The sequence below is a fragment of the Cryptomeria japonica genome, chromosome 10, assembly GCF_030272615.1.
Source record: "Cryptomeria japonica chromosome 10, Sugi_1.0, whole genome shotgun sequence".
Lineage (NCBI taxonomy): Eukaryota > Viridiplantae > Streptophyta > Pinopsida > Cupressales > Cupressaceae > Cryptomeria > Cryptomeria japonica.
In genome coordinates this window covers 116,682,443-116,697,408 of record NC_081414.1, presented here as the reverse complement: position 1 = coordinate 116,697,408, position 14,966 = coordinate 116,682,443, and the positions used below count along the sequence as shown (strand labels likewise).

The 14,966-nt window shown below is 37.1% G+C and overlaps 1 protein-coding gene across 5 annotated transcripts in view; it reads left to right on the top strand.

Moving 5' to 3' along the window:
- Nucleotides 1-221: 221 nt before the first annotated feature.
- The window catches only part of LOC131072607 (protein SUPPRESSOR OF GENE SILENCING 3 homolog), a 60,837-nt gene continuing 46,092 nt past the window's right edge, over nt 222-14,966 (top strand). The window contains exons 1-4 of one of the 5 annotated variants that reach the window (XM_058008818.2): nt 222-361; nt 631-678; nt 957-1,266; nt 1,759-2,911. In XM_058008818.2, coding sequence (XP_057864801.2) covers nt 1,769-2,911 — 1,143 coding nt within the window. In that variant the 5' untranslated portion in view covers nt 222-361; nt 631-678; nt 957-1,266; nt 1,759-1,768. The other 4 variants (XM_058008819.2, XM_058008820.2, XM_058008821.2 and 1 more) reach the window with 4 other exon arrangements.

The following is a 14,966-nucleotide window of genomic DNA, read 5'->3' as shown; positions in this document are numbered from 1 at the left end:
ATATTGAATATTAAATCAATAAATCCTATAACAACTATTTTAATATGCTCAACTAAATAACTTTCCCTATTCCTTAATTTCCATTCTTCCCCCACTTCCAACTTGATTCTCACGCCAACAGTGGCTTTTGGTTCTAGGCAATCGATGCCGGCTACCCGTTCTTAATGTGATATCCGTCATTTCACTTTGTACAGACTGACTGTCTCATTCTTTATAATTTATTTTGAATCTTCGGGAAGAAGCTGAAAAACAAATCGGATATTTTTTTAAAAAAATACGAGAATAATTTGGCGAGAACAGAAAATATATCTGAGCTCCATTAAAGATTACGTTATTTTGCTTCACAGAGCGAAAAAAGAAGGTCCAGAATATATTGCCGTCAACTTCAGTAATAAAATGCATCTACCACTATTACATTTAAGAATTTCAGTAATAAAATGCATCTACCACTAGTACATTTAAGAATAAGAAAGATTGTTATGCTTTGTCCTTCTCGTAGCCTCTGAGCAGCATTTACTAAAATCTTTTATTGGAGAATTTCAGGATTGCTAAAGAATTTTAAGTATGTAAATCTGTTATAGATACGTGTTTGCGAACTTTTTGGTTTGTAATTATTCGTAATGTGTGCAGAAGAGCGTCGTTGTGAAGGATCTTTCGGCTGTTTTCGAGGCTTGTAAGGTAAGCATTGCCTTTTCAGGAGGTTTTAGTGCCTTTTATTTTACGGTGGAGAATATTTTACAAAGATTTCTTTTAAATAGAAAATCGAACAGATGGTTGTACAGTAATTTGTGGTTCTATGTACGCGTTAGATGCACAGATGATTCGATTTCGCCGTGTAAGCTTTCAGCTGCTTTTTAAGGCAAAATGTCGTAGTGGTTTTGTTAAAATGAGGGCTTATCGTGGCGGAAAATTTAGTGGAACTTTCGGCCTAATGTCGGTTTTGTTTTTGTAAGCAGGCGTCAGGATATTCTTGCTGTAGTTGATAATAAAGGTGGCGCGGTTCGAACCTGCGTCTCGAAAAGGGACTCGATTCCATTTTCTTTAAAATATCCGCGGCAAGCTGAAAGAACTTCGGGCGCTTCGCAGTCGAGGGAGAAAAGGTTAAAAAGAAATAGCTAGAAACAGCGTGAAGGCTTCTGTAAATTCCTTTTTAATGTGGATCGTCGTTTTGTGGAAGCATTGATAGCTTGTCGTGGATATTTAGGGTGAAATCTGAATATTTTGTGTTGCCAGAGCTTTATAAAGATTCGAACGCGAGACAAAGAGGTAAGAAAATACCTGGAACCGCGTAAACATTTTATAAGTTACGCTTATTTAAGGTCATGCTTTCTGGTATTATGCGTAGCTATTGCTGAAACATATAATGTCTGTGTTATCTGCTTAGAGGATGTTGGAATTTGTTGTTTTATTAAGCGCCTGTGTATTTTCTTAAGAGTTTGTTGTGTTATTGCGTGACCTTCTATTTGCATTTGTTTTGTTATTGTGCGACCTTCTATATGCATTTGTTGTGTCATTTTGCGACCGTGTTATTTGCTTTGGTGGTGTTTTTGTGACCGTGTTATTGCTGTAGTGTGCTGGAGATCCTTATTTTATTATTGTGTAACTGTGATATTTGCTCAAGGGTCGTTGGAATTCTTTGTGTTATGGTGTAACTGTACCCTGTAAGAAATTGTTGTGTTATTGTGCGATCATTCATTTTGCTCAAGGGTGTTGGAATTTATTTTGGCATTTTGTGACTCTGTGTTATTTTCTCTAAAGGTGTGCAAGAATGTCGAATGGATTAAGTTTTGAGCAAAATAATGAAGGGTGGGCAATGGCTTTGTCTCGTAAGGGCTCAAACAGGCCAAGGGGTGGGGCATCGTCCAATGCTTATGCTCCCGACCGTCCTGGAGTTGGGTTTTTCAAAGGGAAAGCAGGGTATGACAATGGTGATGACCAGAAGCCTGCTCGTTGGGGTGATATCCCTAATGGAGAGAGTGCAAAGCCTGCTCGACGAGGTGATGGCCTTAATGTTGCTCAGAACCACGGTTACAAGCAGCCGGGATGGAGAGATGCCGGGAAAACTCAGCAGAAGAATGGAATTCCTGCTACTACTGCTGCTACTGCCACGACTTCATGGAGTGGTGGTGGCAGGGGACTAAGCGGCAACCTAAATCAGGCATGGCAGAGCCAGCCCAAACCTTTAAATTGGGGATCCTCTACTGCTTCTGCAAAGACAACAAATGTGCCTCCCCCTCTTGCAAATGGGCGGAAATGGGGAAGCCCCAGTGGTGCCAGTTGGAGTTCTGTAGTGGCACCCGCTGTGGTAAAAGGAGAGGGGAGAAGTGGAGGGGCAAATGAGAACGGAGAGAGTTCTGAATTGGGTGGAAAAGTTTTGTCCCAACTTCTTCCTTTTGAAATATCAGGGCCACTGCCACAATGCAATGCTGGGGATCAGTCCAGTGAAGGAGAATCAGAAATTGAACATTTGGACAGCGAGGAGGATTGTGTGAGCAGCGATGGATTTGATTCTGATGACGAGGATGTAAGTCATGAGACAATGAAGAAGAATAAATGGTTCAAGGGCTTTTTCGAAACCCTTGACAGCCTGACTGTTGAACAGATAAATGAACCCGAAAGGCAATGGCACTGTCCAGCCTGCAGTGGGGGTGTGGGAGCAATTGATTGGTACAGAGGTATGCCGCCCATCTTGACCCATGCAAAGACAGTCACATCCAAGAGAGTGAAGTTACACAGGAAACTGTTAGAAGTCTTGGAAGAAGAGTTGAGAAGGAGAGGAGCATATGCAATATCTGAGGAAATGGTTGGCAAGTGGAAGGGTTTGCAAGAGCCCATGATTGATCGAGAGATTGTTTGGCCCCCCATAGTCATTGTTCAGAACACAATCCTTGATCAAGATGAAAATGAACAGGTATGGACCACAAGCTTTGTATTTTTCTTTTCCTTATATGTATACCTAGGATTGACGAATTTTCTTCTTGCTTTTGATTACTAGAAGAAGACAGCAGAGAATTTGATCTTTTTAAATATTCATAAAAAATTAATTGACACACACACACATACTCACACTCACACTTACACCCATCCCTGATCTTTACCATTGTTGAGTTATAAGCGGTCGAAACTGCAATTTGAGTATTAGATTGATCCATCCGATAGTAAAACTGGAAAAACATGTTGTGCTAGTGATATAGTTCAGAAGTTCAATCTAGACCAGATGAAAAAAATGGCAAACATGTTGTGCCAATGCATATAGTTCAGAAGTTCAATCTAGCAATCTTGGTTTCTTGTTTTATTGAAGTCTAGTGAATTTTGAATCCTTAACTTTTGTAATATTTTGAGATAGCCCATGCAAGGCATACATTTTGAATCCCTAAGATTCACAATATATTGTGATAACCCATGTAAGTCATAAATGTTTTCCATAAAGACAACTGCAATGACAATTGCAATCGTTACCATTTACTTTAGGGAGGCGTGTGATCAAGTCAATGGTCATGGAATTTCATTTCTCATTGGGAATAGGAAATGGTTGAAGTTACCTGGAATTATAATGGATTGCAATTGTTCCACTTTGTTTCTTTGGATTGTTCCACAAGCCACCACAATCTATCATTCTTCAACTCCTTCCATTTGTAGATTTTCCAGATTTTTTTATGTGTTAAAGAACTTTACTTGTATGGTGGATGCAAAAGAAGGGAAGTGATTCTTTATTGGTGACATAATATTCTATTGTTAAAGGAATACCTGCTGACCCTGGCCATGGCTTCTTATTGTTCTTATAGTAATTCAGACAATTCATACTATTTGTCATACTCTTCCTCAATATCTTGCCACTAATCTTGAATGGCTGCTCAAATTGACCGAATTTCATGTCTCTACATAAAAGCGTCAGGTACTATGGTCTTGTGACCTCTACAATACTGTACTGTAAATCAAATGCTCACAATACTAATTTTTTTTTATTAGGGAATGTGCCACAATACTATTTTTTTTTTTTAACTTGTTTACTGCATGGATTATGGCAAGTATCTTTTTATCATAAATAGATAACAACTTTTCTTTCTTATCTAGCATGACTTTCAAAGGCAATAGCGCTACCCTGTTGCAGCAAAAATGATTCATTTCCTAACACCGAAGCATTATACTCATTTGTAAATATGAAGAAAAATCCAGAATGCACATTATTATCATAAGGGATAATAATTACATAGCACAAGGTATTCTTTCAATTGAGTAGCAGTAATAACTATATAGCTCAAGGAATTCTCTCAATTGAGTATCTCTGCTTTCTAGTTTCCACCCATCTCTTAATCGACAATATCTTGGATTCAGCCACCATGACTCCACAAAATGTAAGATACCCTGGATATAATAATTAAGGTGCAGCAAAAATACTTTCTCTTCTTTAGTTAATGTTCATGACATTCAAGACAGTCTCAAGGTGGGCCAAGTGCTCCTGTAAATTTTTTGATATAAACCAAAATAACAAAACGTACATACCTCATCTGACTTATCATGTTAGATTGCAAGGCTAGATATGGTAGCCGATCACATAAGGAGACTTACAAACGCATATATAATCTTTTAGAGCATAATTTTGTACTAACACGTGTTGAATAAGTGCCATGAGATAAGGAATCTTCAAAAGCATACAAACACTATTTTTTCGCTGTATCATCTAAACTGTGTCACAGTCTTGAGTTTGAAAAAGTACTGAATGTATACTCAAATGGAAATATCAAAAGTCTAAAATGAAAAACATTTGGAAATTTATGCAAATAGTCTGCAAAAGAATTAAAATATATGTTGATGCCACATGCAAGGGTTTTGGCTAGATAGGTACAATCTTGAAATAGAGGAAGAATCAAGTATAACACCATTCATCGCTAGGATAGATCCTGTACAGGATCTGATAACGTTCATAAGAGAATGTCCAGAGCTAAGAGGGCCAAGTGGAACAATTCTAGTGGTTGTGCTAGAACTTTTACTGACATCCAATGCAACCCATAGGAGCAAGTCCATAGCTCATGTAAGTAGATTTTCAAATGCATATATAATCATTTTGAGCTTAATTTTGTACTAACATGCCTCGATAAGTTCAATGAGATAAGGAATCTTAAAAAACATAAAAACACTATTCTTTTGCAAGTTTTATGTATCATCTAAACTGTTTCACAATCTTGAATTTGACAAAGTACTGGATGTGTACTCAGATGGAAATATCAAAGATAAAAAATGAAAAACATTTGGAAATGTGTGCAAATGGTCTGCAAAAAAAAAATATGTTGATGGTACATGCAGCAGAGTTTGCCTAGATAAGTAGAATCTTAAAATAGAGGAAGAATCAAATATAATGCCATTCATCACTAGTGTAGGGCCAGTACAGGATCTGATAATGTCCATGAGAGAATGCCCAGGACAAAGAGGGCCAAGCTTAGTGATCCTTCTAGAACTTCTACTGACATCCAATGTTATCTATAGGATAAAGTGTCCATACATTTAACTCAGTGATCCAACCATATAGGTTATTCTTGCTGCAAGCAAGATTGACATTCATGCCAAATATATTTGATAGCCCATTACAAAACAGAAGACAACTCTTTTAAATGGCCTCATCAATCCACACTTGCAAAAATGATATTAGGAAGCTTAAGAAACTAAAAACTAAGAATGTTTTCCTACCTTCAAAAGTAAGTTCTTAATCAAGATAATTAAAATAATAAAGATAATCTTAGTAGACTTCATCTGCTCTAGTCATTTATGGCCTAAGAATTATCTCTACAAAAGCTTAAACATTTTGCCTGGAACTGCGTGAACATTTTATAAGTTATGCTTATTTAAGGTCACGTTTTCTGGTATCACGCATGGCTATTGCTGAAACATGTAATGTCTGTGTTATCTGGTTAGAGGATGAGTTGCTGTCATGCCCCCGCCAAACTTAAGAATAAAACCTTAATGAGATTGCATCCCCTAATAGTATTCAATTGCTACCTTTGATACACTAATGCTGGATGATGGAATATAAAATAACTAAGGTAGTCGATTCGCATTATAAACGCAGCCTTTCCATAACAAATCATTAATTCAAGGCAAGGGCTACTTATGAAGGGACACCTCCTTTGCAAAGCGTCAGTTTTGGTGAAAGGATGTAACAACTCCAACTCTCAATATATAAAAAGGAAAAAAATCAATTGGAGAAGGGCATCGAAGGCAGAAAGGAAAATTGTAATATAAGATTTCTATGGAGGATCAATCTAGGAAGAACAATGAATAAATAATCAAATATATATTACAGCATCAATCAAGTTTGGGATTTGAAAAATACATCAGAAAAGTAAGTTTAACAGCAGAAACAAATATCAGTAGGTCAGCCAGCATACTAATCAGCCATATTAATTAAATGAAGGGGAGGCGACTATTTAAGGTAGTGTATCTCCTTGGAAGGATGCATCCCTTCAGGATGAAGGGGAACAATCCCCCAGCCATAAGGTATAAGAAGGAAGAGATGGGCTTGAGAAGAGGGCCCTGATCGAATGAGATCAGATTTCAGACATATACATAAACTGCATACAGGGAAAGCAGTCTGTGAATTAAACAAGTATTTGGTATGAAGTATAGTCATATTTATTGTGCATTATATCTCTTATGAGTGTTAGATATATTTATTAAATTTTGAATTATCAAATCCATCTAAATTCTTAGAAATAATAAACTAACTAGTGTATCTTCCTACAAGCAATTATACATGAGGTTGGTAAGGAAACATGTTAGGGAGAGGCAGCAGACTGGTTCCCACAATGTAAGCAGAACACCCCTTGTTGGATGGATTGGAGGTCCTGCCACTTGTGGGCCAAGGGGTCAAATTGTCTTGGTTGGATGTTCTGCGCCCTTGGGTTTAGTTGTGGCGAACAGTTTCCGGGTGCCCTATCACGCGTTCCCCTCCAATCCCTAGTATGGTTGATTGTTGGAAGTAAAATATATAGGATAGATCCAAATAGGTGATGTTGTCTATCATCTCGTAGATCTTAATTGTTTATTTACTTTAAAAGGTTCAATAGCTATTATATGATTTAGTTATAGAATACCATTTGTAAACAAATTATATTGTTGGAATTGTTACGTTTGGGCAAAACTCAGGTATAACCCAATATGGGACATTACATTTGCTTAAGAGTTTGTTATGTTATTGTGTGACCATCTATTTGCTACATGCAACTAAGTTTGGCTAGATAAGTAGAATCTTGAAGTAGAGGAAGAATTAAATATAATGACATTCATCGCTAGGATAGAGCAAGTACAAGATCTGATAATGTCCATAAGAGAATGCCCAGGACTAAGAGGGCCAAGTAGTCCTGCTAGAACTTATACTGACATCCAAGGTGATCCATAGGATAAAGTCCATACCATTTAACTTAGTGGTGTAACCATATGGCCTACAGGTTATTCTTGCTGCAAAGCAAAATTGACGTCCATGCCAAATATATTTGATAGCCTCTTTTTCATGGCCTCATCAATCTACACTTGCAAACAAATGACGCATTTCCTACTTGGGTTACTTATTTTGGGGCTGTGAAAATATATAAGACATTAGGAAGCATAAGAAACTAAAAACTAAGAATGTTTTCCTACCATTAAAAGTCAAGTTCTTAATCAAGATAATTAAAATAATAAGGATAATCTTAGGAGACTTCACATCCTCTAGTCATTTATGGCTTAGGAATTATCTCCACAAAAGCTTAAAAATACTCTCTTTAGTATTTTTTGAATGAAGTAATATAAACCTCATGATTTTCCATTAAAATGTCTCAGGTAATTATTGTACAACTAACATGCTAAATGAGAAAATAGACTCTGACGATTAAAACCAGAACCACTGAAACTTGGAGAGAGAAAAAAATATGGTAGGGAAAAATGTGCACACAAGGACCTTAACTGTTTGTAAATTGAGGTGAGTAGTGGTTAATACTTGCAATGCTTTGGGATTTTGACCTTTCCTCCCCTAGACCAACAAATAGTTAAAGGTGCTTATGTGCTAAGTGGGTCCCTTTCTTGTAATTATTACCAACATAAATGAAGAATAATTTCATTAGCATACTGGCTGTTGATTGAGGTCATCTTGAAATGACTAATAACTACATGGGTTATAACCCAAAAAGTAAAAAATATAATAAAAAATGCCTGCGAAAGCTTTCATCTACTTAGCATCAATGCTATAAGTGTTTAACCAAACTGTTCCTACTGCATATCATGAGAAACTAAATTTTGTTTTCACTATGTTGTTGAATATAGTATCAGCTCTGCGTGCCTAAATTATTCACAAAAAACAAATGCAGAAACAAATATGCAAAAATATGTGGGCAGCTGCTCACCCAAGATAAATTGTGTAATGTCCCCATCCTAGTCAGGGACATTGGTTTGAGGAGTTAGCCTATTTTTGGACCCTTGTAGGCTAACAGGGTATGGATAAGGGGGTCAGTAATGCAATATCTTGAAGAGTGGTCTGTCTATTTGTTCTAGTTCAGTGATGAGTTCAGTTCTGGTCTTTGTTTCATTAGTTTCTGACATTATATGAGGATTTCCTAATTTTTAAGGAAAAACTGCTAAAAATAGACATGGTCCTATTTTCATTGGCGTGGTGAACTGTGGCCCCAGCTTCTGATAGATTCAGTTTCCGAGCAATAATGAGAGAGATATGAATTTTTAAGTGGTTCCATAGGCAATTAATATTCTAATGAAATATTACTATAAAATCACAAAGTGCATCACTTAAATTTATTTAAGTGAAAAATTAATATCTCCTAAGCTGGGCATTGCTTTTAGGGTTAAGTTGGGAACCCTAAAAGCAAGCTATGATTTTTAAATCCCTAATTGCCAAAAATCGTACTTTTCGGGTATTTAGGTAGCCAAGAAGGAAATTAAACCTCATTCATTAATATTGAGCATTTGACATTTCTTCTGAGCACTTGGCTATGGCGGCTAGGGTTTGGACTTGTTTTGGAGAGCGTGCATTCTTCAGAATTCAGTAGCTTTGAGATTGTGAAAGATCAATCGAATTGTTGCAGCTTGGTTGGCTTCATTCAGAAGTCAAAATTGAATTAAATTGGGGCAGATTTGGCTTCTTACAAGGCAGTTTTGTTGTAGGTTTCCTATTTACTGTTTGTTGTTAATTCTTCTGTGGTTTGGAGGCTTCTTTTTCCCAAACACACAACTTGCTCATTTATTGGCGCCATCTTCCACTGTTTGGGTGTCTTAGTATTAAATAAGAGCAGATATGAATTGTTTCAGAATAAAAATCAGAACTTTGTAAGTTGCTGATCGAATTCTTTTAATTCAATAAATTGGCTAAAGACCTATGGGTATGCTTCTAAATTCTCCAGTTTATTGTTTCAGTTGATTAATTTCATGGATTATTTCAATATGTGTTGCAAATTAAAGAAACCCCCTTCTGCAACTTCTGTCTATTTCTGAAAGACCATCTTAATAATCATAATTACAAAAAAGATCTACAAATTACGGCAGGTTGAAGAGTTGAACCAGCAAGGGTTCATCACAAATTGCACTTCCTCTGACTTCAAATAGGAGAGTGCTTACATAGTGGCAGCTCTGTGTATTGTGTTAACAAAATAAACGAGCAACATCTTTTGGTATTTTTAGTTTTTCCCTTACCATATATATACTCAATGAGAAAGGAAATCCCCTTTTGCCTTTGTTTGATTCTAGGTAAACAAAACATGACTTAAATAATGGCATTGATAGTAATAAGGAAGGACCAAAACATAAATATAACAAGACATTGTGCCTAGTTACACGATATGCCCTCCCATTGAACGAGCTTTGTCCCCAAACTAGTAAAAACTAGCCCAAATCAATTCACCAAAAGTTTTAAACAAATCCAGAATGAGGATGTTTTTCTTCTGTTCAAGCGTGGCATCTTCCATTGATCTTCCAATATTGAGATATTCAGTCCTGCTATTAGCCTATTTCACACCTTCCTTGACTATCCCTTCTGTCTCCAAGACCAACTTGCTGCTTTCTTTTATAAAAAACGATTTCTTTTTATGGTACTATATTTGCTTCTATCTTTTTCAACTATGATACATGGAATCCATCATGTATTCTCACTTCATTGGAGATATTGTGCGTGCCCCTTTCCCAACTTTAGCCCAAGCCTGTATGGGCCATAATAATGTGGTTGGATCTCTTGCACTCCCTTCTCCTTTCTGTGTCATTTTTATGGCTGCAACCGAACCAATACCATATTTCCAACTTCGTTTTGCTCTATTATATGTTGTCCTGCTTGTTGCTTCATTTGATTTGCACTGATGGAGATATTGCTCTACAACTCTTTCAATATACCCCTAATCTACTGCTATGCCTCTACTGCAGCATGGTTAATTCCCACCTTGATGGAGGTGTAAACCATAAAATGTCTTAAATGGGGACATGTTTATGAAGGAATGGTATATGGAATTGTACCAGTAATCAGCTAGTTGTTACTATTTTACTCACATGCTCTACTTATCCCCTACATGTGTGACTAAATTTTTTAATTAAAAAATTGTAGAATTGGACTTGAGTGATGAAATTGAGTAGCGCTATAACTAGATTAGATTTTTATATTCCACTGTTTTGGTTAATTTGATTTTATCTAGCTATTTGAGGATCTTTCCAAAATTAATATTATAGTAATATTGTCAATATTTAGCATAGAATGGTCATTTATGTACTTTAGTTAGTTTTAGTAACTTTCCTTAATAGTTTTTGTGTCGATCTTTTCTGTTTTAGAAACATTGTTCTGTAATTGCTTGTTTTTTGGCATATTTTTTTTTAAACAAAAATTCGTGGTTTTTCCTAAATGAATTTTTTGAAAAAAAAAATAGAAGGTTTTGTTTGATTGTTTAAGCAAAATCGTGGTCTTTTTCACGGATTTTTTGAAAAAGAATTTCGCAGGTATTTTTTTATGCAAGGTTGAGGGTTTTTCCTCTCTAAAATTCGTGAGCGTTATTTCGTCTATAAAAGTCAAGAGTTTTGTTTTGTAGATCACGAAGAATAATGGAGGGTTTTATTCTACATATCGTGAAGAAAGGAGGGTTTCTTTAGCCGAAAATCACGGGCTATTTCCCTTTAAAAATGTGTGATTTGTAAAGTAAAAATCTGCATTTTTTGTTTGGTTGCTGCTCACATTGCGGGCTCTTGAAAATTACAGCATTTTCTAGTTTCTTTGCATGACTTTTGTTTTTGTTTCTGCACACAATTTGGATTTTTTTCCTTCTTGCATCATCTCTATGTTTGCCACGCACCTGGTCTTTGTTCTTCCGCAACGACTCTTAGTCCTTTCATCCCTCCGTTGCATGAAATAGGTCTTATAATGTTGGTGGACTTGTCTTCCTTTTTCCCGTGGCTAGAGTTTTGTTGAAAACGGATTTCACAAAGCTTTTTTAGACATTTTTTTTGAACACCTAGGGTTTTCCAAATGCCTAGGGTTTTGAAAAAAATAATAAAGAGTTGTGACTAGGATTTTTTATTTTTTTTACAATTTTTTCACCAAAAATCGTGTGAGTGCCTTTTTTGACTGATTTTGACAAATCTGGGGTTTTCTTGTTCTGTTTTGCACCTCGGGATATGTGCCAATTGATCACCTAGGTTTGATTTTTCCCAATTTTTTTCAAAAAATCAAAGTTCATTGTTGGAATTGACTTTGACCTCATTTTTTGTTCCTTCAAAATGGGGGGGATGACGCCTTTGACCAACATCATGTTGGAAGGGAATCAGAGATTTAATGGCAAAAATTACAACACCTAGAAAGAACACATGCTCACTATTTTCAACAGAGCCTTGACCAGATTGTTCTTGGTTCACACACTCATCCCACAGTTGTGGGTAAAGACCAAGACAAGTGTGATGAGTATAACCATGAAGTAGTTATGTTGTTGAAATTATCAGTCATCGATGAGATGGTTCTAGAAATATCTTCTAATAAGACATTTGCACAAATCTGGACTCATTTGAAGGATTTTTACGAGACTTCAAACAAGGGCAGAGCATTCCTTCTAAAGAACATGTTCTTGATTATGATAGACGACAAGATGTCTTTGTAGGATCATCTCATGAAGATCAAAGACATTCGTGATCAATTGGAGGCCATTGGTCTCACGATGGAACAAGAGGATATGGTGGTTATCACATTGAAAAGCCTACCATGATCCTATGGGCACTTAATCAAAACTCTCAACATTACATCCACCAATGTTGACTTGAACTTTGATGAATTATGCAACAAGCTCCTACAACATGATAGGTGGAAGAAGCAACTTGGGAGCAACACCGAGACAATCACTGTGGAACATGCGTTGACTGCTAAAGACAGGCATGCAAGTCCTCTCAGCAAAAAGGACAAGGCGAATTTGAGGAGAGTTCCAAGAAGAATATCATGTCATTACTGTGGTAAGCTTGGTCACATGGGAAAGCACTATAGGAAGCGGTTGGCTGATAAAAAATCCAACCAGGGAGGGTCTCAGTAGAAGGCCCATGTTGCAGAGCATACTGAGCAGGAATTTGCTTGTTATGCATTTATGGCCAAAAGACTAGCAAACCATGTCAAATCCTCTGGTACATTGATTCTGGAGCTTCTTGGCATTTTACACACAAGAGAGGTTGGTTTACGGAGTAGACGACTTGCTTTGATTCAGTGATCTTTAGCAATGGTGAAGAGTATACAGTTGTCGGCAAGGGCAACGTTCAAATTACATCTGGTAGGAGAAATCTAATATCTCAATGTATACTATATTTCTAGGCATGGAGGTCAATTTGCTCTTTGTGAGTCAAATTATGTGTTGGACGTCACCTTCAATGCACACAAGTGCCACATTGTTGACAAGGAGTCCACAAAGACATTTGTAGTTGGGCTCGAAGTTCATGGATTGTATAGGTTGATTGATACTGGAGAGTCTCAAGAGCATGCAATGGCTGCGAAGAGTTCATCCATTAGTACTCTTTGGCATTGGTGATAAGGGCATCTTAACCTATCATACCTCTCTCAGTTGGCTTGGGAGAATTTGGTAGAAGGCTTATTTGAGATTCAGCAGTAGACACATGGTGTGTGTGGAGCTTGCCAACCAGTGAAGCAATAGTGAACTCCATTTTTAGATGGACAAGCTTGGAGAGCATCCAAGGTCCTACAACTAGTTTATGCAGATGTTTGTGGACCAATGAATACTGCATTGGTCACTAGTGCCAAGCATTTTCTCGTTTGTTGATGATTTTAGTAACGAAAAATTGGACGTGTTTAATGAATTCCATAATTTTAAAGCATTAGTTGAAAAAAAAGTCAAGATGTCAGATCATAACTGTTAGGTCAGATAATGGGGGTGAGTTCTATTCCAACGAATTCACCAACTTTTGTGCTAAACATGGTATTAAGCATCATCTTACTACACCCTATACCCCTCAATAGAATGGTGTTGTTGAGCGGAGGAACTGTACTAGTACATAAATGGTCCATCAAATGCTAGAGAACATAAATGTTCCAAAGAAGTCTTGGGCTAAGGCAGTGTATATTGTCAAGAAGATGACCCTAAAGGAAGCATTGTCTGGGAGGAAAGCAAAAATCAGCTATCTCAAGGTTTTTGGTTTGACAACATATGTTTGGATTCCAAATGCAAAGAGGACCAAACTGAATTCCAAAAGTCAGAAGTTTATGCTTATAGGCTACAATGACAATCATAAAGCCTATCAGTTGATTGATTTGGATGCTTTAGTCTCACATTCAGTAGATGTTGTTTTTGATGAAGAAGTTGGGCCCTTTCAGCTCTCTTCTCCCATCAAGAGTCCTGAAGATCAACTTCTACAAGCTAAGATTTTGGGTGTTAAGCTTCCATTATCTCTACCTGAAGGGAGGGATTTTGATTATTCCGGACGTGTAGAATCTCCTAGGCACTAACTATCCTATACCCTCAGGGCAACTTGGATCAACATCAAGATGATTTAATTCCAGGCAGCCCAAGTCATGATGATCATCTTGATTTGGAGAAGATGCTTCCACTCACCAACTTAAGTGGTGGGAAAAGCTTAGTGGTGATGTTTGGGATAACGAGCTTGTTAAGGGTGGATCATCCAAAGGCAAGAGTAAGCAGGTACTATCAATTTCGCTCTTATGGCCAATATTTAGAGTGTTTATGAGCCCCAAGATTATTCAAAGGCGAAAGGTAAATCTAAATGGGAAAGGGCTATGGAATCTAAGCATCATAGCCTTTTGAAAAACAACACTTGGATTTTCTTAGATCTTCCACCAAAGAAGAAACCCATTGGCTGCAAATGGGTTTACAAAGTGAAATACAAAGCTAATGGAGCTCTTGATAAATACAAAGCTTGGTTGGTAGCTAAAGCCTTCTCGTAGAGAGAAGGCATAGACTATGAGGAAACCTTTGCTCCTATAGCAAATATAAGTACCATCCGGTTGGTTCTGGCCATTGTAGCACAATATGGATCGAAAGTCCATTAAATGGATGTGAAGCATGCCTTCTTCAATGGTGGTTTTAAGGAATAGGTATACATGACGCAACCTCAAGGTTTCAAGGTTGTCGAAAAAGAGCACCAAGTATGCAAACTGGTGAATGCTCTTTATGGCCTAAAGTAGGCCCCCAGGGTGTGGTACATCAAGATTGACAAGTATTTGGATGTAGAGAGCTTTATCCCAACTTGTATGTGAAGAGTATTGGTAATGACATCATTCTTCTTGACATCTATGTGGATGATATCATCATTACTGGTAGTTGGGCACATTTGCATTAGCAAATCAAATTGAATTTGTGTCAGGTCCTCTCTAGTGTAGAGGTTTGGTAGATAGGTTATAGCATTTTCATTTCTTGGTAGCTAGGTGGTAGTTGGGCACATTTGCTCAGGATGACATTTTCTAGAGTCTCATCTACACCTATGGAGAAATGGTTGAAACTATTAGCCAAGTC